This window comes from Capra hircus, chromosome 11 (genome assembly GCF_001704415.2).
Source record: "Capra hircus breed San Clemente chromosome 11, ASM170441v1, whole genome shotgun sequence".
Classification (NCBI taxonomy): Eukaryota; Metazoa; Chordata; class Mammalia; order Artiodactyla; family Bovidae; genus Capra; species Capra hircus.
The window spans coordinates 62,670,816-62,697,611 of NC_030818.1; the positions used below are offsets into that span (position 1 = coordinate 62,670,816).

The following is a 26,796-nucleotide window of genomic DNA, read 5'->3' on the forward strand; positions in this document are numbered from 1 at the left end:
TAAAATGAAACAAACACCATCACCTTTCTCAGGTCTTTACTAAAAAGGTTTTATTTTTAGGGGCTCTCTTTGTTTTGTTAGCCACCATTGAACACCATGTTTTGCTAGCCACCGTTGAGCACCATGACATCACTAACTCAACGGACATGAGTTTGAGCAATCTCTCGGAGATAGTGAAAGACAGGGAAGTCTGGCTGTCTGTGGGATTGCAAAGAGTCGGACACCACTTAGCGACTGAACAATTTAATACGCTGAGAATAAACCACTCAAAAAGAGAAAAGAAAATTATCATTTTATAGTTTTAAAATTTTAGAAGCATGAAAACTTTTGTGACATCATGGCCCAGGCATCTCTAGATGTATTGAAAACAAAGAGATAACTAAATTTAAATCTTCATATGGCTCAGAAGAAAAGCTTTTTCTTTTGTTTTTTATGAGAAGATGACTTCTAAGCAGGAATGTAGGCTGGGAGGATTCATTGACAGTGCATTTTGATAGTGATAGTATCTGAAAACTCCCATGAGGATATTACAGTAAAGATTTAAATAATTTGGACTACTGAAATAACAGGCAACATTTGTAATGCAAATTTATGTTAATTGTTTATATAATATTTTCTTTCATTTTTCTGAAAAAAGTAGATTTTTTTTTAAACAAGTGATTAATTATAAACCTCAAACATATTGTGGGGAAAAGGTAGTGAGTGTGTGTGTGTGTGTTCCATTAAATAAGGCTTGCTAGTCCACTCCAGTACTCTTGCCTGGGAAATCCCATGGACAGCAGAGCCTGGTAGGCGACAGTCCATGGGGTCACGAGCAGTTGGACACAACTGAGTGACTTCACTTTCACTTTTCACTTTCATGCACTGGAGAAGGAAATGGCAACCCACTCCAGTATTCTTGCCTGGAGAGTCCCAGGGACGGGAGCCTGGTGGGCTGCCGTCTATGGGGTCGCACAGAGTTGGACACGACTGACGTGATTTAGCGCTAGCAGTGTCGTTTGTACTATTTAAGTCAGTAGCATAAGTTCAGATACAGTTGTCTTTTCCCTTTCCTTACCACTAACCTTTCTGCTTGTGTTCTGCATCACAACCATCCACTTCCAACTCAGTCCCTATAAAAATGTGTTTGGGGTGAAGGGTCCTTAGTAAAGCTCGATTACGTCATCTGGAAGTATCTGGAAGTGCTGTCTGGCTTGAAAGTTGATGTATACATTGATTAAGCTGGGCTGGTGTCCTATAAAACAGGGATCCCCAATCTCCAGACCTTGGACCTGTTCCCTAACCAATGTCAGTCCTTGGCCTGTTGAGAACCGGGCTACACAGTAGGAGGTGAGCAACAGGTGAGTGGAAGCTTCATCTGCTGCTCCCCATCTCTCTCACATTACCTCCTGCACTATCCCCTTCCCCCACCGTGGAAAAACTGTCTTCCATGAAACCGGTCCCTGCTGCCAAAAAGTTTGGGGACCGCTGTTGTAAAAGATGGGGATTTCTCTTTGGCGAGTTTTTAGCTTGTCCAGAAGGAACTCTCAGTGGATGATTCTGGGATTCCCTAGAGGGCCTCTTAAGAGACCCCACCATTACCACCAAATGTGTGCTCAAGGTTCTTTGGGGTTGGGGATACTTTGTGTGGATGATGAAGGACAGAGGTTTGGTCGAGGATTCTCTCTCTCAGAGAAGTATGCAGAATCATTTCTAAGCACCTGCTTAGAAGCTTTTCCTCTTGTGGTCTTTCCTCTAACTTGGAAGTATCTGCAGCCGGTATCCTTCAAGGTACTACTGGTGAGAACTTTTGGGTTACACTGTCCTATTCTATTTCAAAGCCTCTGTCTTTTAACAAACTGCTACTGGTCCTTTGAATTAGTTCAGAGGTCATGGTCTCAGTCCTTTAACCTGGGGCATTGTTTCATATTTTCTTGGGATTGGTTATGGAAATTAGAAATAAAGTCAACTTCCTGTATCTTTAACGTGATTACTAATAGTTTTCTTGAATGGTTTATTCTTCCAGTGACCTTTTAAGCTGTGTGATTCTGTTTTATTTTTAAATTTTTTGACTGCACCATGTAGCATGTGGGATCTTAGTTCCTAATGAGCGATTGAACCCAACCCTCCCCCTCCACATTGGAAACACAAAGTCTAAACCACTGGACCACCAAGGCAGTCCCTTAGTGACCTTTTAAAAGTCTGTGCAGAGTAGTGTGAATGTTTGAGCCGAGTAAGCAAACATTGGCTTAGATCTTGTTAAGGCTAGATTGTGATTTGAGCCACAGACTTGGGTATAAGTTTAAATGTGATGATAGTTGATAACTTACTGAGTACACAGAATGTGCCAGGTACTTAAGGTCTGTTATCTACAATCCTCATAACGGCATTGTAGAGTACAGACTGCTAGCTGCTTTTTCTAGATAGGAAACTGAAGGCTCAGAGAGGGCAAACTCACATAGTTAGTAAACAGGGAAACCAGAACCTAAACCTGGGCTCTGTCTAACTCCAGATCCAAGATCTTGCCCTCATACCATACTACCTCTTGAGACATATTATGTCTATATAAATATAGCTTTATATTTATATCCCAGAATAAGGCAAGGTATTAATAAGCAAAAAAGGTTTTTTCTAGAGTGGTATATTTTTAACTATGGTCATATAGTCATTCAGTTGTAACATAACTGCTGTTAATCTAAGTATGTTGATTTTTTGAGAAACACTTTTTGACATATAGCATACGCACAGCAAAGCACACAAACCGTAAGTGTACAATAGGATGAATTTTTATAAAAGAATGTGCCAGTATAAATACTACCCAGTGGGGAGATAATAACATTATCTCTGTTAGTGTCCAGCAGGCTCTTCAGTGCCGCTCTTCAGTCAGTACTCTACCCCTCCCTAGGGGAGGGGTTCAGTTCAGTTGCTCAGTTGTGTCCAACTCTTTGCGACCCCGTGGACCGCAGCACACCAGGCTTCGCTGTCCATCACCAACTCCCAGAGCTTGCTCATACTCCTATCCATCGAGTCGGTAATGCCATCCAACCAGCTCATCCTCTGTTGTCCCCCCTCTCCTCCTGCCTTCAGTCTTTCCCAGCATCAGATCACTATTCTGAATTACCATCATAGATCAGTTTTGTGTCTTTGGCATAGAAATGGAATCATGCACTGTGAATTTTATATATAGTTATATATAGTTATCTGGTTTCTTTTATACATTATGTCTGTAATACTCATCTGTGTTGTTGCATATAGTAATAATTCATTTCATTGCCGTGTTTGCTTATACCATGGTTTATTTTAACCATCCTGTTGATGTACATTTAGGTTATTTTCAGTTAAGAATAAAATTGTCAAGAACAGTCTTGTGCATGTCTTTTAGCACAAGTAAATACTCGCTTTTGTGGGATATAAACCTGGTATAGTTTTAGTAAATACTCCTGAGCTGTTCTCTAAGTAGGCATACCAGTTTACACTCCCGCCATTAAAGAATGAAAATCCCAGTTGCTCTAGTCTTTGCCATCAGTGGCTATAGTTTAAATTGTTCTAATTTTAGCCATCCTAGTGGGTATGTTGTTGTGTCTTGTGGTTTTAATGTACATTTCCCTGATGACTTTTCATATGCTTATTCGCTTTTTGGACATCCTCCTTTGTGAAATACTCTTTTGTCTAAATATTTTGGCCATTTTTCTTTTAGATCGTCTTATATTGATTTGTAGGGATTTTTTGCATATTCTGGGTATGAGTTCTTTGGCAGTTACATGTATTCCAAGTATCTTCTTCCAGACAGTAGCTTGCCTTTTCATTCTCTTAATGTTCTCCCGACAGAAGTTTTTAACCTTGAGTCCAATTTATCAATTTTTTCTCTTATGATTGCTGCTTTCTATTACTTGTTTAAAGCACCTTACCTTCCCTGAAGTCATGAAAATAATCTCTTAAATTACCTCCTAGAAGGCTGATTATTTTATCTTTCACATTTAGGCCTACACTCTGTATGGTGCTAACTTTTGAGTAAGATATTAGGTAGAATCAAAGATTTTTTCTCCCAGTTGATGATCTAGCACCATTTGTTGAAAGCCTATTCTCCCCCCACCCCCACCACCACTCTGCACTGGCATCTTGGTTATCGCATGGCCATATAGCTTTAAACAAATGCTTGATATCTGGTTAGGTTAAGTCCTCCAACTTTGTGCTTCTTGAGAAACTATTTTTAAATGGGTTGATAGTCTTAAATGATCAGCCCCATCCCTCTTTTCATTCCTTTGCCTTCCCAAGCCCATCTTGCCACTTAAGCCCAGAGCTCTCAGCCTGGAGACTCACCATCTTTTTTTTCCCAAGACCATTTCAGACTTGTGGCTAGAGCTCATTAAACAAATGTGGCTCTTCCTCTTGAGAGAGATGAATTCCGAGTCACCTCATTGTATCCCCTATCTTCCTGGCTGCCACTCTGGCACAGGGCTGCTCTGACTACCTTTAGGACTACCACGACTACTCACTCAAGAGAGCCTTGTGTAAACTGTGACTTCAGTCTTTCCTAGATATCCCCCTTACTTGTTTACTGGCCTCTAACCGGTCTTGGAATCAGCAGACAAGCAAAAGGCAAGTTGAGCATACCCTCCTTCGCTGCAAAACACACATCCACACACACACAAGTGCTTGTTCAGATTGTAAAGAAATTGGATAATAGATAGCACTCCTTGTGTGTGAAGTAAGTAGTTCATTAAGGATGAAGAAATATTTATTGAGGTGGTTGTGTGCCAGGTATAGTATTAATGTCAGCTCACCTATGCTTCTGTTTGGTAGAAAGAACTACTTAAAAATCCATATTTTCCTGTGGTTAAAAAAATAGATTTGTTTAAGTCAGACTTAATATTTAAATTCATTACACTTCAGCTAAAATGAACAAATATACCTCAGTTAACAAATTTTGCTGAATTGGCCTGGGCATACAAGAATTTTCTGGAAAATTTCAGCTCCCCCCCCACACTGGCTGGTTGGCATTCTTGGCTGGAACCCAGGAGCAGCGGCACTGTCAGGTTTCTGCAGGGTGAGCTGGACCCGAGCCAAGACCTGCTGAAGTGAATGACCTGCTGAAGTGAATGTGCAACCCATGTTCTTCTCATCACTAGGTGACACAGTTTTGAGGAACGTGGAAACGTTCATAGTCCAGAGGTCTCAGAAAGCCTGTCGCACTTAAGGAGGAGGGAGAGAATACCTTGCTAAAGTGGGGCAAGAAGAAAAACTACTTTCTGTTGTTGGTTACAAAGTTCCTGATTCAGATCTTTGTATTTGCCTTAACTTCCCAGTTTGAAGTAAGCCTGGAAACAATAAAATGTTTCATTTTTCAAACAATAGAAAAGGCAGTAGATTAACCATGAACAGATTCTACTTAAACATCACAGATGGTCCTTTACAAATAAAATGTTATAAGAATGTAAAATGATACAGCACTCTCAAAAATAGTTTGGCAGTTTTTTACCAAACTAAACATGTGCTAACATAAGATCCTCTTTTTAATATCTTCTGCTTCTGTTAGGTCCATACCATTTCTGTCCTTTATCGAGCCCATCTTTGCATGAAATGTTCCCTTGGTATCTCTAATTTTCTCAAAGAGATCTCTAGTCTTTCCCATTCTGTTGTTTGCCTCTATTTCTTTGCATTGATCACTGAGGAAGGCTTTCTTATCTCTTCTTGCTATTATTTGGAACTCTGCATTCAGATACTTATATCTTTCCTTTTCTCCTTTGCTTTTCACTTCTCTCCTTTTCACAGCTATTTGCAAGGCCTCCCCAGAGAGCAGTTTTGCTTTTTTACATTTCTTTATGGTCTTGATCCCTGTCTCCTGTACAGTGTCACGAACCTCTGTCCATAATTACTGCACATGTTGATTGCAGCCATGAAATTAAAAGACGCTTACTCCTTGGAAGAAAAGTTATGACCAACCTAGATAGCATGTTGAAAAGCAGAGACATTACTTTGCCAACAAAGGTCCATCTAGTCAAGGCTATGGTTTTTCCAGTGATCATGTATGGATATGAGAGTTGGACTGTGAAGAAAGCTGAGTGACGAAGAATTGATGCTTTTGAACTGTGGTGTTGGAGAAGACTCTTGAGAGTCCCTTGGAGTGCAAGGAGATCCAGCCAGTCCATTCTGAAGGAGATCGGCCCTGGAATTTCTTTGGAAGGAATGATGCTAAAGCTGAAACTCCAGTACTTTGGCCACCTCATGCAAAGAGTTGACTCACTGGAAAAGACTCTGATGCCGGGAGGGATTGGGGGCAGGAGGAGAAGGGGACGACAAGATGAGATGACTGGATGGCATCACTGACTCGATGGACGTGAGTCTGAGTGAACTCCGGGAGTTGGTGATGGACAGGGAGGCCTGGCGTGCTGCGATTCATGGGGTCGCAAAGAGTCGGACACGACTGAGCAACTGAACTGAACTGAACATAAGATCCAGTGATCCTATGCTTGCTCAGTTATCCCAGAGAAATAAGAACCTGTGTTCACACAAAAACCTATATGTAAATGTCTTTAGCATCTTTATTATAAATACTGTTTAAATATACTATTAGTGTATATTATTAATGACTTGGTGATGGACAGGGAAGCCTGGTATGCTGCAGTCCATGTGGTCGCGAAGAGTCGGACATGACTGAGCAACTGAACTGAACCCACTCCAGTATTCATCTACTCAGGCAGTCCTTACCACAACCCCATCGACTCTCAAGAGTCTTCAACACTACAGTTCCAAAGCATCAATTCTTCGGTGCTCAGCTTTCTTTATAGTCCAACTCTCACATCCATACATGACTACTGGAAAACCATAGCTTTGACTAGACAGACCTTTGTCGGCAAAGTAATGTCTCTGCTTTTGAATATGCTGTCTGGGTAGGTCATAACTTTTCTTCCGAGGAGTAAACGTCTTTTAATTTCATGGCTGCAGTCACCATCTGCAGTGATTTTTGGAGCCCAAGGAAATAAAGTCTGACGCTGTTTTCCCATCTATTTGCCATGAAGTGATGGGACCAGATGCCATGATCTTAGTTTTCTGAATGTTGAGTTTTAAGCCAGCTTTTTCACTCTCCTCTTTCATCAAGAGGCTGTTTAGTTCTTCTTTGCTTTCTACCATAAGGGGGGTGTCATCTGCATATCTAAGGTTATTGATATTTCTCCCGGCAATCTTGATTCCAGGTTGTGTTTCATCCAGCCCCGGACCTTAAGTGCATTATACTGAATGAAAAAAGTCAACCTCAAAAGGTTACCTGCTGTATGATTCTATTTACATAACACTTTTTATAAAATTAAAGGAGATGTAGAATGGATTAGTGGTTGCCCAGGGACAGTGTATTAAAAAGCAGAGACATCACTTTGCCATCAAAGGTCCATATATCAAAGCTATGGTTTTTCCAGTAGTCATGTATGAATGTGAGAGTTGGACCACATAGAAGGCTCAGTGACAAAAAATTGATGCTTTTGAACTGTGGTGCTGGAGAAGACTCTTGAGACTCCCTTGGACTGCAAGGAGATCAAACCAGTCAATCCTAAAGGAGATCAACCCAAAATATTCATTGGAAGGACTGATGCTGAAGCTAAACTTCCAACACTTTGGCCGCCTGGTGCCAAGAGCCAGCTCATTGGAAGAGATCCTGATGGTGACAAAAATTGAGGACAGGAGGAAAAGGGAGATGAGATGGTTGGATGGCATTACCGACTCAATGGACATGAGTTTGAACAAACTCCAGGATATAGTGAAAGACAGGGAAGCTTGGTGTGCTGCAGTCCATGGGGTCTCAAAGAATTGGACACAACTGAGCAACTGAACAACCTCAACAGGGACAGAAATGGGTTGAAAGAGTGGGGGCAGGTCTGTATCTTGATACTGGTGGTTACATAGATCTGTACATGGCATAAAATTGAACTATACACAAACACAAAATAATGTAAGGTTTTTTTCTTCCTTTTTTAAATGGTGAAAACAGAATAAAGGTCTGTAGTTCAGTTGATGGTAATACCAGTGTTTCCAGTTTTGCTATTATGCTAGAACTATCTGAGATGTCACCATTAGAAGGAGCTGGGTGAAGGGTGCGCAGGACTTTACCATTTTTGCAACTTCGTTCATCTATTATTCTTTCAAAGAAAAACATTTAAGAAAATAAGGTAGGTTATACACTCACATTCATGGAAGCATGATTCACAGTAGCCAAAATGTGGAACCAACCCATCTGTCCATCAACAGATGATAGTATCACGTACAATAGGATCATATTCAACCTTAAAAAGAATGCAGTTCTGACACATGCTGCAATATGTATAAACCTTGAGGACATCATGGAAAGTGAAGTAAACCAGTTACAGAAGAACAAATACTGCATGATTCTTCTTACAGGAGGCACCTAGAGTAGTCAGAATTCCTAGAGACAGAAAGTGGAATGGTGGCTGCAGGAGCTAGGGGGTGAGGACGGAGAATGGGGAGTTGTCATTTAGTAAGTACAAAGGCACTTTGGTGTTTTGGAGGATAAAAAAGTTCCAGAGATTGATGCTGGTGATGGTTGTACAACAGTGTCAATACACTTAAAGCCACTGAACCATACACTTAAAAGTGGTTTGAATTTGGTAAATTTTATGCATATCTGCTGTAATTGTTAATAAAGCATTATTATTGTGTAAGTAACACATTTTATTATAAAATAGGCATATTTAAATGTAAGCATAAATCTCCTGGGATGCTTTTAACCTTTTTTCATTTTTCATCTTGGCAGTAATCAGAAACTTATAAAAAGATTTTTTTTTTCCCCAGAACAGTTTGAGACTGTTGCCCCATCTCTTCCAAATATTTCAGTGTGTATACTGAGAACTTCTCTTACATAACCACAACACTACATCAAAATCAAGAAATCATCAGTGCATTGCTGCTAATCCTTGGGCCCTATTCAAGTCTCACAGTCATCCAATAATGACCTTTATAAAAAGGGGAGCCAGTTGAGAATCAAGTGTAGTATTTACTTGCCACAGCTCTTTAGTCAACTTCAATCTGAAATAGTTTTCCAATTTTTCTGGTACTTTCATGACATTGATACTTTTGAAGATTATTATAGACCAGTTGTTTCATAGATTCTCTCTCAATTTGAATTTGTCTGAAGTTTTCTCATGAGTTGAGTCAGACTGTGTATTTTTGGCAGGGATTCCAGAAAGGAGTCTGTGTCCTCATTGCATTTATCAGGTGATGCATGATTTCTGTATTTCTGCTTCTAATGATACTGACTTTGATCACTTAATCTAAGTGTCAGTCTTCACCAAGGGAAAGTTACCCTTGTTCCCTTTGTAATTAAGTATGTTGTGGGGAGGTATTTTGAAGCTGTGCAATATCTTGTTCCTAATCTAACTTTCAATTTATTCATTTACATGTTTATATCCATGAGGGCTGATAGTTTATTATTTTATTCAGTGAATTATAATCCATCATCATCTTTATTTTGATCCTGAAGTTGTCCCTGATTTAAACAGTAGTAACCCCTTTAAGCTGGTTTTTGTGTCCTTTTGATATATCTGCATCATTATGATTGCTTTTAAATTAAAAAAAGGAATTATATTAAAAAGATTCAGAAGGATCCTATTGTAATGATATGGCATAATTTGCTTATGTAATCCCTCTGGAGCGTGTTGTTTAACGGAAAAAAAAAAATAGAGTTCGTATGCTGCTAAGTCACTTCAGTTGTGTCTGACTCCATGTGACCCCATAGACAGCAGCCCACCAGGCTCCCCCGTCCCTGGGATTCTCCAGGCAAGAAGATTCTCCAGGCAACTGGAGTGGGTTACCATTTCCTCTCCAATGCATGAAAGTGAAAAGTGAAAGTGGAGTCACTCAGTCGTGTCCAACTCTTTGCGACCCCATGGACTGCAGCCCACCAGGCTCCTCTGCCCATGGGATTTTCCAGGCAAGAGTACTGGAGTGGGGTGCCATTGCCTTCTCCAAGAGTTCATATAGTATAGCCAAATTGCCTTCTGTGTGTGTGTGCAAGTGTCCTTCTCGCCACACTTTCATTAACAATTGGAGAGTATTTTTAAACACTAGGAACTTCATAATTGTAGGGAAACTGTTAGAGGCCAAATGACCTTGTACACCCAGCATTAGAAGGAGTTATCAGGAAGCTCAACAAGGGAAGAAAATAGAATCTATGCGTATCATTTACTGTGTGTATGATTTTCTCTTTAAATTGGTAGGAAAAAAAAAGTATCTTGGAACTAAAGCAGTTATTTCCTTCTTTATAATGCTGATTTCATAAGGTAAACAATTTAAAGTAGATACATTACAATGGGATCTTTTTTCTTCTGACTTGCTTATTTCTCTTAGCACTGACCAGTCATTAACGTAAAGATCTTTTTGTATTCTGAAGCCATTTTCTGCTAACCAGCTATATAACTCAGTAAAGTTGCTTATCAGTGAGCCTCATTTTCCTCCTCTCTGAATTAAATTATGTGGTTTATAAGGCATCTTCTCTCTAAAACTGGAAGATCTTAAGAAATTTTATCCTGAGAGTTGAAAGAATTTATTGTTGTTATCTTGCAAAACTGGTTGAATTTTGTAGTAAACAATTTCCTCTTGTGTCTAACTTGACAACTGTGAGGATCAATTTATTGTTTATGGGCTGTTTTTATTCTAGGACTTTGATATTACTCTTCCCTTTCCTTTTACTGATAAGTCTGTCTTGTGACACTTTTGACTGTTTAGTACAGGGGAAAATAACAACTCATACACAGATTCCATTTAAGAATTAAATGTGTTTAAAAAAAAAAAGGAGATATCATAAACTAACAGGCCTGGGAAGAATTATTCAAGAAATGTGACTGTGATAATTGCTAGTTACGAAAAAATTCACTTAGACCTTTGCTTTAGACCATATGGCAAAATAAATTGTAAATGTATTAAATGTGAAAAAAAAACCCTGTAAAATAGAAGAAAATAAAAGTGAATATTTATTAAATTTAAAATTTAAGCCTTTATGACAGCAAAATAATGAAGAAAACTACTAATGGAAAATCACTTTGACCCCTTAAAAATTAACTTGGGAAGACAGTTTGGCTTATAACATTAATTACACACTTAGCATGTGACCCAGGCTTTACACTCCTGAGTATTCATCTTAAAGAAGTGAGAGTTCATGTTCACATAACAGTCTGTACACAAATGTTCATAGCAGCTTTACTTGTAGTTGTAAACATACTGAAAATAACCTAGATGTCTTACATGGAGTAAACAGAAAAACAAACTTGATGACATCTATATGTGGAATCAGTTCAGTTCAGTCGCTCAGTTGTGTCCGACTCTGAGACCCCATGAATTGCAGCACGCCAGGCCTTCTGTCCATCACCAACTCCTGGAGTTCACTCAGACTCATGTCCATCGAGTCAGTGATGCCATCCAACCATCTCATCCTCTGTCGTCCCCTTCTCCTCCTGCCCCCAATCCCTCCCAGCATCAGAGTCTTTTCCAGTGAGTCAACTCTTCACATGAGGTGGCCAGAGTACTAGAGTTTCAGCTTTAGCATCATTCCTTCCAAAGAAATCCCAGGGCCGATCTCCTTCAGAGTGGACTGGTTGGATCTCCTTGTAGTCCAAGGGACTCTCAAGAGTCTTCTCCAACACCACAGTTCAAAAGCATCAATTCTTCGTCGCTCAGCTTTCTTCACAGTCCAACTCTCACATCCATACATGACCACTGGAAAAACCATAGCCTTGACTAGACAGACCTTTGTTGGCAAAGTAATGTCTCTGCTTTTGAATATGCTATCTAGCTTGGTCATAACTTTCCTTCCAAGGAGTAAGCGTCTTTTAATTTCATGGCTGCAGTCACCATCTGCAGTGATTTTGGAGCCCCAAAAAATAAAGTCTGACACTGTTTCCACTGTTTTCCCATCCATTTGCCATGAAGTGATGGGACCAGATGCCATGATCTTCGTTTTCTGAATGTTGAGCTTTAAGCCAAGCTTTTCACTCTCCTCTTTCACTTTCATCAAGAGGCTTTTGAGTTCCTCTTCTCTTTCTGCCATAAGGGTGGTGTCATCTGCATATCTGAGGTGATTGATATTTCTCCCAGCAATCTTGATTCCAGCTTGTGCTTCTTCCAGCCCAGCATTTCTCATGATGTACTCTGCATAGAAGTTAAATAGTGGAATACTGCTTAGCAATAAAAAGGAATGAACTGTGGGTACATACAACAACATGGATGGATCTTGAGGGCATTAAGCTGAGTGAAAAAGCCAGCTTCACAGGGTTACATATTACATAATTCCATTTAGATAACACTCTTGACATAGCAAAATTATAATGATGGAGAATAAATTAGTGGTTTCCAGCAGTTTGGGTTTATGGAAGGACATGACTATTTAGGGATTGCACAAAGGACTTTATACTGATATTATTGAACTATTTTTGCAACAGTTCTAACCCCAATTATAGTGACAATGAAATCTAATCTGCACGTATGATCAGTTTCGTAAAACTGTGCAGATACCCTAAGAAAGGAAAAGTGATGAAATCTAACCAAGCTGTGTAGCTGATTTAGTAGGTTACATGGATGTCTGTTTCAGGGTTTGGTCATGTGCCATTCTTGTTCACTGTGTTCTTACTGAGGGAAACTGGGTGAGAGCATGCAGGAGAACTCTCTGTACTGTGTTTACAGCTTCTTGTCGACCTAAGCAATTTCAAAATGGAAAGTTACAAAAAATTAAACTATGGTATATTCAGGTAATGAAATACCATTCAATAGTTTAAGAAAATAAGTTTTCAAGCCATGAAAAGACATGGAGGAAGAACCTTCAATACATATTACTAGGTGGAAGAAGCCAATCATACAGTATATACAGGCTGTATACTCTGTAATTCTAATTGCATAACATTCTAGAAAAAGCAGAACTATGGAGACAGTAAGAAAATCAGTGCTTGCCAGGGTAGGGGAGAGGGACAGATGAATAGAGTAGGTGGAATGCAGTATTTGGGGGACAGTGAAACTACCCTGTGTCATACTGTAATGGTGGGTGCATGTCTTTATGCAGTTGTCCAAACTCAGAATGCTAGCACCAAGAATGAACCCTAATAAGAACTATGGACTTTGGGTAATGATGTGTCAGTGTAGGTTCATCAGTAGTAACAAACACAGCACTTCGGTAGAAGATGTTCATAATGGAGACTATGCAAATTAATGCAAGTAGGATCCGTATGGGAAGTTTCTATATCTTCTGCTCACTTCTATTGTGAACCTAAAGCTTCTCTGAAAAAATAAAACCAGAAAAAGTTAACTTGAGTCAGAAATAAACATTGAAAAGCAAATTGAAGAAAATATATGCAGCCATTATTAAAGACAGCATTTTCATTTTATTTATAAAGAACTCCTACAAATCCACAAGGCAAGTCCTGAGTCCCCAGTGAACTAGAAGGAGAGTCTAAGAGAACAAGCAAGTGCCCCAAGAGAGAATCTTATAGATGTACTTTTGTAAGTGTTTATTTGAAATTTTATGGAATCCTCAGATTCAGTAATGTGCTATCAATGCCCTTGGAAACATACACTGTAAAAGGTGTTTTGTTTTGGTTTCTTTTGCCATTATATTATAGCTGTGTAATCTTACCTAAGATAAAAATAATTGGTTTTTTTTTTTAGTTTTTTTTAAATTATTTAATTTTTAATTGAAGGATAATTGCTTTACAGAAAAATAGTTTAAAAATAAAAAGCAGAGCACTGTAAATTTACACTGTTTTGAAGTTTCTTTGAGAGAATTCTGAATGACTTTGTTATATGTAATCTGTTCCCTAAAAAAAAATCTTTTTTTTTCCCAGGTGTAAATTAAGTATTTGAAAGCAATTGAACGATGGAGCCAGACATCATTCGAATGTACTCTTCATCCCCACCACCACTAGACAATGGAGCTGAGGATGATGATGACGATGAATTTGGGGAATTTGGTGGGTTTTCTGAAGTTAGCCCTTCTGGTGTAGGGTTTGTTGATTTTGATACACCAGATTACACTCGTCCCAAGGAAGAGTTTGTACCTTCAAACCATTTTATGCCAATTCATGATTTCTCAGAAAATGTAGATAGCCTTACAAGCTTTAAGTCCATTAAAAATAGTAACGATAAGGACATCACTGCTGAACTTTCTTCTCCTGTGAAAGGACAGTCTGATGTTTTACTTTCTACCACCAGCAAAGAAATAATTTCATCTAAAACTTTAGATACTTCCATTGATGGCATAGAAAGTCCACGAGATTTAAATAAAGAAGTGGAGCAGAGACAGAATGTTGGAACACCTGAAAGTTTCTCTCCAGGAGATTTTAGAACTGATCTGAATGTTGTTCATCAGAACAAGCAGTTAGAGAGCTGCAATGGTGAAAAGCCTCCTTGTCTGGAGATTCTAACAAATGGGTTTGCAGTGTTGGAAACTGTAAATCCTCAGGGAACAGATGATCTGGACGCTGTAGCTGATTCAAAAGGACGAAAGCCTGTTAGCACTCATAGTACTGAGTATAATTTAGACTATGCACCTAGTCCCGCTGAGGAATTTGCAGATTTTGCCACATTTTCCAGAAAAGAAAGGATACAACTAGAAGAAATAGGATGTGCAGTTTTAAATGATGAAGCACTAACCATTCAGGAAAACAATAAAATTAACAGAGTCAATGAACTCAATTCTATAAAAGAAGTTTCTTTGGATAGAAGCTTTGATGATAAAGGAGACACTGCTAGAAAGGATCAGGTTTGTGTTTCAGAAATAAGCATAGCAAGTGACAGGGGTTTCAGCAGGGGAAAGCAAGGCCTTCCCACATTGCAACAAGATGAATTTTTCAATTCAAGGGTTCAGTCAGAGGCTTGGAGTTTGGCAGACCCAGCTGAAAATTCAGAAGCCAGTAGGAGAGAACAATGTAAAGCTGAGGAAAATCTTGATTTATTCACTTCTAAATGTGCTGACCTGTGCATAGTTTCTACTAAAACTTTGGATGCAGATGACGAAGTTGGTTCTTCCAAAGAAGAAATTAGAGGGTTTACTGACTCCCAGAGCCTCAGCTTTGATCCTACAGAAGAAAATGTTTTGGATGATTCTGTGAGTGTAAAAAATGATGATAGTAGTAATGACTTTGTGACTTGCAACGATACCATTGAGGATGATTTTGGTGACTTTGGCACAGCCAGTGGCACAACTCCACCTTTTGTTACTGCTGGTACACAAGATTCAATGAGTGATGTCACTTTTGAAGAGTCCTCAGAGCACTTTCCACATTTGAGTGAACCAGGTGATGACTTTGGAGAATTCGGGGAATCAAATACTGTCTCTTGCCAAGAGGAAATTGTATTTTCTGAGTCAGACCTAAAACAGACTTCTGGTAGTTTATCAGAGGGATGCAGTTTGGCAAGAAAACCTACTGGGACAGGCACTGAACCTATTTCAAAACTGGAAATTGGGCAAGAAGGTGAGTTTGGAGACTTTGATTCTGTGCCAGATATTCAAGATGACTGCAGTGCTTTTCAAGACTCGGATGATTTTGCGGACTTCAGTTCAGCTGGTCTTAGCCAGGTTGTAGATTGGAATGCTTTTGAGGATGGACAGAAAGATAGCTGTTCCTGGGCTGCTTTTGGAGACCAGCAAGCCACTGAATCTCATCATCGAAAGGAAGCCTGGCAGTCGCATAGGACAGATGAAAAGATTGATGCTCCAGGAACCCCCAAAGTGCACAGTGTCTCCTTAGCAGCTTCCAAAGGAGCAGTTGCTGGTGGTCATTTACACGAAACAACCACTTCAGTTCAGGTATTTACTGATTTTTCTCTATTTTGTATAACAGTGCTGTGGAGGTCTCTAATTTAGCTTTTCAAAAAGCATTTTTTAATTGGGTCCCTGTTAAAGGAGTCTCTTTATGATACATAATGTTTGCCAGATTTGTAGATTAGTTACATGTTTCACAATCACTTGATTAACTTTAAAGAGACATTCCTATAATAATGCTTGGTAAGATTTTTCTTTATCTGTTTCTTTAATATTTATAGAAATTCATCGACTTAGTTTTTTGGTAGGTATAAATACCACTTATGTAAAAATTCATTAATTAGCTAATGAACTATTCAAGCAAATCCTTCAGTTTCTACCTTAAGAGTGATTTTACAAGGTTAAACTAAGATTTAAGCTTCAGAAAGTAATCTCTTAATTTTGTCTAGGACAAATTTTGATTGCAGACAAGAGCAAGCAGAATTTGAAACCTGTCTGCTGAAGGCTATAGGGACTTGAAGGTTAGAGAAAGGATTTAAAGAAAGCAGATTTGGGCCTCAGAGTTTAATAGCTAATAAAAGACCTGGGGTGAGGCTGTGAGATAGATTAAGGGTTAGACCTAAAACAAGAAGGCTTCCCTGGTTGCTCAGATGGTAAAGAATCTATCTGCAATGCAGGAGACCAGTGTTGGATCCCTGGGTTGGGAAGATTCCCCTGGAGAAGGGAATGGCAACCCACTCCAGTATTCTTGCCTGGGAAATCCCATGGACAGAGGTGCCTATGGGGTCACAGAGAGTAGGACACAACTGAGGGTTAGACCTAGGACAAGAAACAGCCATACCTTGACTTAATGTGACTGTTTATTTGCTTATAATTTCGTGCAAATGTATGTTTATGTTTACTTTCTTAGGGATTAGCCTTGTCAGGGAGAATATTTTTACCCCTTAGCCCTTGTCCTTTATCTTTTTCTGGTCCAGACTTTCAGAGAAGATTCATTAAGGTTTATTTTGACCTGAAGTAGCCCCTAAAGTAGAGGTGCAGTATGTTATTCAGATTGTTCTGCAGTCCTGAGTTGTACCCTGTGCTACATTTAACCTTTCCTCAACCCTAGGAGTGTAGAATAGAGCATTTCCTTGAAAATCATTGCTTTTTATTGATACGTGTATTATTACCAAGTATTAACTTGGTCCACCAGCCTATTTTAAAGATACTGAGAATAAGAATCAACAAAATCTGATTCTTCAGTTATCTTTTGCTAAGCAAACCATTTTCAATTGAAAATATTTCTGAAGTCTGGTTAATTTAAATGGTTATACATCATTGCTTTGATAGCTCTAATACATTAAGATGTTATAGAAATTATGGTACCACCCATTGGAGTGTACAACAAATCACTTTTCATTTGATATTGAGTGTCTGAACAGCTTAATTTGCTAATTCAGTTATTACATGGTTTGGCTAATGTGTATTATTCTTGTTGAATAATTCATTATTGAGGCAGAAGCTTACAATTTTAAACAAAAAGTGAATTAATTATATAACACAAAGCAAAGACTATTGGTTTTTGACCTAATCCTTTCCCTGTTTACTTTCATCTTACTAGAGTATAGGTTGACACTGGTATTGGATGGTCTTTAAATTATAGCCTTAGAACTTGAAACATCATCATTATATAATGAATCTTTAAAGTATAACCACTTAAAAAAGGATTTTTTTGCAACCTATGAGCTGATTAAAGTTATTTATGTGTAATTTGATAACTAGATATACTAGGAGGAAATAAAGTACATGGGCTTTATGGAATCTTACAGATCTTAGTTCGAATCTTGACTCAGTGCCGTATAACATTATGATTTTGGACAAACTACTTCTGAACTCAGTTGTCTGTAAAAAGGAGATAATATCTATAGCAGCAGACTTTTGTGAAGATAAAAGGACAGTAAATCTTTTAATGAGTGAAAAAAATACACTGAAAAATAAGAATCTTGTAGTATGATTCTGTTTTGTAAAAATAAAACACAAATGATATAGATATAGCAGGATGCATTGACTTCCTGAGATTTGTCTGGTTCCATTCTCAAGCTTTTCTTTTTGCTGAATGGGTTATGCAAAATGAGCAGAACTTGGAGATGGATGTTGGAAAGGAGAAACTGCTGAAAGTGGGGCTAGAAGAGGAATTTGGAGAGGAATTGAGTTGGGGAGATGGAAAGTGACTTTCATCCTTATCCTGCTATCATGAAGGAGGCCTGTGACCTGTAGTTTCTTCCTTTGTCAGAATCTGCTGAAATGCACATTAATCTAGTTCTCTTAGAGAGGGATAGATTTACTAATATTTATCTTAAAATCTTTATCCTAGCTGCTACCATGTAATGGGGGACAGCACAGAAATCCTCACATATTAATGTAAGCATTAGTTGTTTTTTTTTAATTGTAAGTTTAAAACTTTGATTGTAGATTGAATCTTACCAAGATACAGCGATTCTGTCCTGAACAGAGTACCATCAAATTGTACTTTGAGAGAATGTTGTGAGAGTCTATTAGAATTCAGAGCTCAGTTAACCAATTAAGCAAACACAGGGAACAGTTCATTGTTTGTGAAGTCAGACAAATGGTATAGTAGTTGTTTCAAATTTCTTTGACTTTTCACTATGTATGTGACATTGGCCAGGTCCCTATTTTCAGTATTTTTCTATTTTCAGTCTACCAAAGGGATATCTTAACATTTTAATGAAATATCTTCCCTAGATTGAGACAATCAATTATTGCAACCTTATTGCAATAATTTGTTACTTAGGGAAGAGTCTAGAAAAAACTCTCAAATTTCTAAAATGTTCCTAGTCAACCCAATTCTCAAATGTGATTCCAGTAAGCCTCAGAGGGTTCAGGCCTTGATGTAAAAATCATAATGGCCATTTATTGAGAAATATTCTTCCCCCTCAGTGAATTTTTTTTTTTCTGAGAACCCAGAGTTCAGTTTATTCATTTTTCTGTTAACATTCTTATAAATTGTAGAGAAAAGCAAATTAGTGATGTCTCTAGTATACGAATTGGAAAAAGGTCAAAACTATTTTTCACTTTTGGGGCTAAGATTTGAACAAAATAAAATGACAATAATAAAAATCTCCTTACTTTGAAAGCAGTGTTTTTTCAAAAGACCATTATGTGTATTGTTTTAACAGTTTTATTTTTTGTAATCTGTTAATGTTCTAGAAAGGAACCTTGATTGAAATAGTCAAGATGCTTTTTCCTAGATATATGATAAAGGCAGTAATGTCATGAACACTGCATTAAACCCTGAGCTTTTGTAAAAATTTTAAAATGTTGCTCTGGGTGTTATTTGAGAATTTAGGTAATTGGGGTAAGTAATCTCTTTATATTAATTGGCTATAGAAAAGGAAGCTATGAATCATTTTCTTTTATTAGCCGTCTAATTGATAACACTACTGGGAAAATGTTATTAGAAGAAGATTTATCTTGAGAGCTTTAAAAATTGAATGTCCCAAAAATGAAAAAGAAGAGAATCACTAATACTTTGGCTTATGTTATTTTGAGATTCAGTTATTGGTTTGCTTAGCAGAGTCAGCATTCTCTTACTGAGTGTAATGACATATTCACCTTCGTTTATTTAATCACCTGCCTGAGATTTGTGCAGGTTTTCCTTTCTGTTGGTGAACACTTAAACTTATGACTGAAAACATAAGTAAGCAACAAAACAAATTAAGTAGTCAAAAGGTACAACCTTCCAATTAGAAATAAATCAGTCCTAGAGATATAATGTACAGCATGGTGATCAGTTAGTAATACTGCATTTTGTATTTGAAAGTTGCTAAGAGAGTAGTTCTTAAAAGTTCTCATCACAAGAAGAGAAAAATATGTGACTATGGTGATCATTTTGTAGTATATACATATGTTGAACTATTCATATGAAACATAATATTATAAGTCAATAACATCTCAATTTGAAAAGAAAGAAATTGAGATTTTAGGCCTTATAGCTCTTTGCTTGCTTGAAGTATTTGGACAGCAATTACTTTTATTTCCGTCAGAAAATTTGAAATTCTGGTCTTTAATTCCAAAATAGAAATACTTTATTAGATTTTTCCAGAAATTGTACAAAAGCAGCAAACCATCTTTTTAGAGCAGAGGGAATTGGTTACTCTTCTTAATATAGCTTGAAGTTAGGGATTGATAAGTATACAATTGTAGATTGTACTTGATATCTTACTTAATATTTAATGATGGTAAGGCATAAGATATCCTCTTAAATGGAAGATTAAATTGCCCGGTGGATTTTATGTTTCTTCTAAACTTCCACTTAAGAACAAGACCTAATGCTATCAATATTAAAACTGTTGACACGATCAACTACTGTTTGTAAGGAAGAAAGGAAAACTCACTAGAAATATGTTGAAGGAATTTTTAGAAATTACCCTAAAAAATTCAAGATACTTTAAAAGAGGTGTGCTTTTGTCTGGCCTAAGAGCCAGATTCTAGGATCTTCAGTGCTGGCATTATACACTCCTTTGGAACTTTGAATGAGAGTTTCAGTACACAGTCTCTTTATACCCCAGTGTAGTCATTTATACAAAACAGAGATGTATTAGTCAAAGGTTCTCCAGAGAAATAGAACCAGGAAGTTGGATGCATAGATGCATGCATTCATGGAAAGACATACTGACCAGTTTTTTATAAGGAATTGTCTCATGCAGTTATGGAGGTGATAATGGACATCCTATGATCTACAGTCTACAGACTGTCTTCAGTTGATTGAAGGCCATCCATATTAAGGAAGACAATCTGCTTTACTTAGTCTACCAATCCAAATGTTAATCTCATTCAGCAACACCCTCACAGATATATCTAGAATAATGTTTAACCAAATGTCTGGGCACCTCTTGGCCCTGTCAAGTTAAAATTAGCCATCACAAGAGGGAATACCATATGTCCATATATAGCTTTCAGGATTTTTGGAAGACCTGTAACCTGTTTGTAACTGAGCCATATCAACTGAGAAGCTCTGTGTTAGATCGTATGACTTACTTGCATCAGTGAATAAAGTGAAATGATTGCTTGTATATCCAAGGGCTTTCTTCCTCCAAACCCAGACATGGAGATAGGACAGAACTGGGAGTGAGTATAATTTAGGCTCAGTGCTTTGCCCTCGTTGATGAATTAAAACATTTGGTAATCATTTTTGCTTTCCCAGAAATCCTGTATGGGTTGAAGAAAATAAAATATAGAGACATTCAAGGTAATGAAGACCCTAATACATCTTTCCTAATAGGAAACCATATATATGAGAAATGAGAAAATTGGGAAAGATAGGGAAATCCTATAAAAGCCAGTGAACCTTTGGAAGGTAGTATAGCCATGACCACATATGATTTTTGTGAGCCCCTTCCCCTTGAATTCTGTTTTATAACTTGGTATAAAAATGAGTATGCTAATATTAACTATTAAAATGTTTTCATGAACCCTTAAAATTATTGTGGACCCCAGGCCCTCTGCCTACTGCAGAAGTTGGTCCTGGTTATAATAGAGTTCAGTTGCTCGGTCACGTCCGACTCCTTGTGACCCCATGGACTGCAGCACGCCAGGCTTCCCTGTCCATCACCAATTCCCAGAGCTGCTTCAAACTCATGTTCATCAAATCAGTGATGCCATCCAACCATGTCGTCTTCTGTCATCCCCTTCTCCTCCTGCCTTCAATCTTTCCCAGCATCAAGGTCTTTTCCAGTGTGTCAGTTCTTTGCATCAGGAGTTTCAGCTTCAGCATCAGTCCTTCCAATGAATATTCAGGACTCATTTCCTTTAGGATTGACTGGTTTGATCTCCTTGCAGTCCAAGGGACTCTTAAGACTCTCCTCCGACACTACATTTCAAAAGCATCAATTCTTCGGCACTCAGCTTTCTTTATAGTCCCAACTGTCACATAGGTGACTACTGAAATACCATAGCTTTGACTATACGAATTTGTCACTAAAGTAATGTCTCTGCTTTTTAATATGTTGTCTAGGTCAGTCATAGCTTTTCTTCCAAGGAGCAAGTGTGTTTTAATTTCATGGCTGCAGTCACCATCTGCAGTGATTTTGGAGCCCAAGAAAATTAAGTCTGTCACTGTTTCCATTGTTCCCCAATCTATTTGCCATGATGTGAAATATATTATTGATACCTAAAAATCAAGGCTCTGGAGTCACCCTCCTAGATTCAGATCCAGGTTCAGCACTGACTTGCATTAGCTACTTCCCTGAACCTGAGATGTAGAGAACAGTAATAGGACTTATTCAAAACTCTCATAAAGTTAAAATGAAATTGTACATGTGAAGGTGCTTAGCACAGTGTCTTGCACATAACAAGTGTTCAATAAATGTTAGCTGTTAGTGAATAATCTCAGAAATGCATTTCTTAAAAATGGCTTTTAAAGGTGCAAGAAACAGTGTTGCCAACTGTTTTGGTGAATAGCAAAATGTAATAGGCAATGATAATTTGTGTAGGATACCCCTAGTTGGCCTGTATACTCATCTGTCAGACTATCTTGAGAATTAAACTGCTGCTTCTGGCTAGTTTCCCTTCTCAGAATAGTTTTGACAAGTAGGAATTCTTCTGAGCACAGGTGTACTCCTCTGTAAGTAGCAGACTTTCTCCCTTGGCTTCCTAGCACTGGGCACAACAGAGAAAATAAAAGGGAGCCTGGTACTTGCCTGGAAGAGCAAGTACCCCACATTTGTCAGAGCCCAAGTTTCTTTAAAGGTTTAATGGCCAGATGTGCTGCTGTTTGCAGGCTGGAATTTGATACAATATATCAAACATGGCTCAGTCACCAGTTTTCTAATTCTAAATTCAAGAGAGAGTTGATGGTTATTTTTCCTCTTTGAAGTTGAAGGTATTTGAAATTCAAGTAACTGGAGTGGGTAGTTTTTTATTTAGTTACTGTTATCAGTTGAGTTCAGTCACTCAGTTGGGACCTCATGAATTGCAGCACACCAGGCCTCCCTGTCCATCACCAGCTCCCGGAGTTCACTCAGACTCACGTCCTAACCTCAGCTAAATATTTAGTATGCTGAATGTGTGTGTACTTTTTTTTGTTACCATCACGTTGATTAGGAGTGCAACACTGACTCTTCAGTAAAAATTTACAGTTTACTTTGTTAGAAACTAAATTGTAGTTTAGATGAATAATTTGCTCATGTATAGTAGTCTAAATCAAAGTTTAAAAAATATTTCACTTTATTGACTTTAAGGCTGTTGTACATATTAAATTACCTTGGCTGGCAGTGTTGAGGGAAAAAAATGCATGTATTTAAAAATAATTAAAATTATTTCATAATCTTAAAGACAAAAACCTGAAACCTTTAGCAGTATCAATCTTGCTCAAAATAGCAGTGAGTTTTTTAAAATTTAGTGTCTGATTACAGTGTTTCAGAAAATCCGTTTTTGTTTTTTTTTTTTAAGAAGTTTATCTCCCTGATCACAGGAGAAGCTATTCTTGTGGTAGGTTAGTTTCTCTTCTTCTGGCATTAATGTTATATTCCTATACCTCTTCTACTTACTAAGTTATTTTAGACTATGTTCCATCACATCTTTGAACTTTACTGTGCTTCTTGGGAAGTAAAGTACTTAACACACCTAACGTGTGGTTTACACTCTTTGTATTTCATAATATGATCAAGATTTAAGTCACAAATGCCAACTGTCAACCAAAATGTTCACCAATTTTTTAAATCCCCAAGAAGTAGCAGTAACAGTTTCTGTTTATATAAGCAGCTCTTAATGACAGATATTTTTACTTATGTACTTGTCTCCTGACTTGATAGGAAGAACTTAGGGAGCACGCAAAATATTTGATTATTTAATTTCTTATTACAGTATAGTAGAAATTGATATAAATTGAGACAAGTATTTTAATCATGATATAGAATGTTAAATAGTGATAGAGAAATAGCCTTAGTGAGACTTGAACCTAGTTTTGACATTTATTTTATCCCTTGGCATGCCATTTTGTCTGTATGTGTCATCTGTATAACAACAGTAGTCATAAAAGCTATCACTTCTTGAGCACACACTGAGTGTCAAATATTCACTCCTCTAATTTATTATTCACCCTGTGAGGTAGGCCCTGATAGCTTCCCTTCATAAACTCTGAAACTGAGTCTCAGCCCCTTGGGTCCACAGTCTTCTACTGAAGTATTATAATTACATCAGCCATTTACTTACTGGAATTAACTAGTAGTAAATGAAATTTGGCATTGTTTATTACCATGAACAAGAAGTAGCCCTTTTAGCATCAAACTGGTCTTGTGGATAGTTAAAACAATATACATTAAAAAATAATGATATTATTTATATGTGGAATCTAGAATATGATACAAAAGAACCTGTCTACAAAACAGAAACAGACTCATAGAAAACAGACTTCTGGCTGCCAAGAGGGAGGGAGGGAAAGGGATGAACTGTTGAGCTTGGGGTTGGTAGATTTACAAACTTTTTACATTTAAAATGGATAAACAACAAGGTCCTAATGTATAGTACAGGGAACTATACTCAACATCCTGTGATAAACCATAATGGAAAAGAATATTTTTAAAAATGCATATATGTGTATACCTGAGTCACTTTATTGTAAGATTGGCACAACATTGTAAATCAACTATACTTTAATATACAGTTTAATTTTAAAAAGTAAAATGTTAGGAAATTTAATTTTAATCAGAATCTTTGTTAATTCTCTTAACTGCTTTCTTGTTGAACTGTTAAAGAGTTCCTCCTTATGGTGGGTGGTACTCTTCAGGTAGTGGATTCTGGTTATTTGAATCTTCATTTTAAATTTTTGGCTCTCCCTCAGGGATCAGCAAACTATGGCCTAGGAAACAAATCTGTCCTGCTGCCTGTTTTAGTAAATAAAGTTTCATTGCAATACACCCACACTTATTTGTTTATGGGTGGCCTGCAATACAAAATATATTCACTATCCGGCTCTACAGAGAAAAAAATCTGCCAAATCCTGCTCTACCTCATTCAACAAAAAGATTTGAAGCAATTGACTTGTCATATCTAATCCTAAAGTCATATGGAACTTCCCTTTAAAATTTCCATGTAATTTTATTCTTTATGAAAAAAGGTTGGTGAAGAAGTTTAAAGCAAAGTTTAAAAGTGGTTATGTTTAAATAACATTCTGTTTCTTCAATACATCCCACTGATGTGAGGATTTGCTCACTAGTATACCTAAGACCCTGGTGACTCAGATGGTAAAGAATCTACCTCCAGTGCAGGAGACCTGGCTTTGATCCCTGGGTCAGCAGGATCCCCAGAGAAGGGAATGGCTACCCACTCCAACATTCTTACCTGGATATTTCCATAGACAGTCCATGGGATCATAAAGAGTTAGACACGACTGAATGACTAACACTTTCATACATAAGACCTGGTAGTTACATTTAATGATTGATCAAATGATTAAATATGCTTTGAAATCCTTTCTTTCATCCCTAGAGAGATATATATTTTTTCTATCCCATAAATGGATAACAAAGAGGATACAAGAAGATTCTGTTTTAATTTACAGAGAAATAAAATTTGGCCATGTGTGAGTTTTTGTTTACTTTCCCTGCCCAGGAGGAGCCAGTGCTTATTATGTTTCCAATTAGATGGTTATCTGATCCCTTTAAAAGTAATGTCTGTCCATTCCCTCTGTTGAAGCGACTAAGTGTGGGTCCCCTTGACGCACTCAAGTTTCACAAGCCTTGGGATCTTGAGTCTACTCTTTACTGTAGGTTTCATAATTGATACTGAGAACCTTTTCCCATATCACACACATGAATATAATGAAGGAAGGTGTTTGACTAACTTTTGTAGAGATAGCAAAAAAGTACCCTGAGACTAATTACACATTAAGTTTTTTGCTCTGATAATAGTTTTCAAAAGAGATTTTGCTTTAGAAAATAGGTGTATGAAAGTTTTTCCTTTTGTTTTTTATCTTCCTGTTTGCTGACTACACTAAACAACAGAAATCAAGCATTGACTTGTTTTTGTTACTTGGCAGAAAGTACCATCATTTTGTGGCATTTTTCTTGTACAGTGGGTGGCATTTCAGTGGTACATTTAATCTTTCAGTAAGCTTTAACCTTTTGTATTCCTGGTTGGTGTTTTAAGTAGTAAGGTGAGCTAAGTTGATAATATTTTACATGTATCTGAAATAAAGTTAGGAAAGTGGGAATAAATGTTCTTGTAGGTTGCACATGTAGACAAAACCTACTAGTACCCCCAAAATCTAAGTTAGTCTAAATACAAGTTTCAATCAATAAAAATAGTCCAAAATGCCAGTGTTCTCAGAGAAAATACTCTAGGGAGTATGCAAGCTTTGCTTGGAGGAAAGGTAGTGTACTATTCAAAACCCCAAATATACCCACCATAGAAGAGTAGAGAAATGGAATATCTAAAAGATAACACAGATCATCAAAATGACAGATGCGCTGTTAAATTTCTTAGTCATAACAGACATTCTTTCCCCTTTTGTTTGTTCTATTAGAAACAGAGATATTTCTGAAAGGTTTTCACAAGGTCATACTATATAGCACTGGGGACTACATTCAATGTTCTGTGACAAACCATAATAGACAAGAATATGGAAAAGAATGTATATGTGTGTGTGTGTATATGTATAATACATATGTATAACTGAGTCACTTTCCTGTACAGAAGAAATTAACATAACATATAAATCAACTAGCACAAGCTGGAATCAAGATTGCCGGGAGAAATATCAATAACCTCAGATATGCAGATGACACCACCCTTATGGCAGAAAGTGAAGAACTAAAGAGCCTCTTGATGAAAGTGAAAGAGGAGAGTGAAAAAGTTGGCTTAAAGCTTAGAAAACTAAGATCATGGCATCCGATCCCATCACTTCATGTCAAATAGATGGAAACAGGGGAAACAGTGGCTGCCTTTATTCTGGGGGGCTCCAAAATCACTGCAGATGGTGATTGCAGCCATGAAATTAAAAGAAGCTTACTCTTGGAAGGTAACATATGACCAACCTAGACAACATATTAAAAAGCAGAGACATT

At 37.5% G+C, this 26,796-nt stretch overlaps 1 protein-coding gene across 2 annotated transcripts in view; it reads left to right on the forward strand.

Annotated features, from left to right (window-relative positions):
* AFTPH (aftiphilin) overlaps positions 1-26,796 on the forward strand; it is a 69,953-nt gene that overhangs the window by 16,406 nt on the left and 26,751 nt on the right. For both annotated transcript variants that reach the window (XM_018055422.1, XM_018055423.1), the window contains exon 2: positions 13,812-15,775. In XM_018055422.1, the coding sequence (XP_017910911.1) occupies positions 13,844-15,775 (1,932 nt within the window). In that variant the 5' untranslated portion in view covers positions 13,812-13,843. The remainder of the gene's footprint in view (positions 1-13,811; positions 15,776-26,796) is intronic.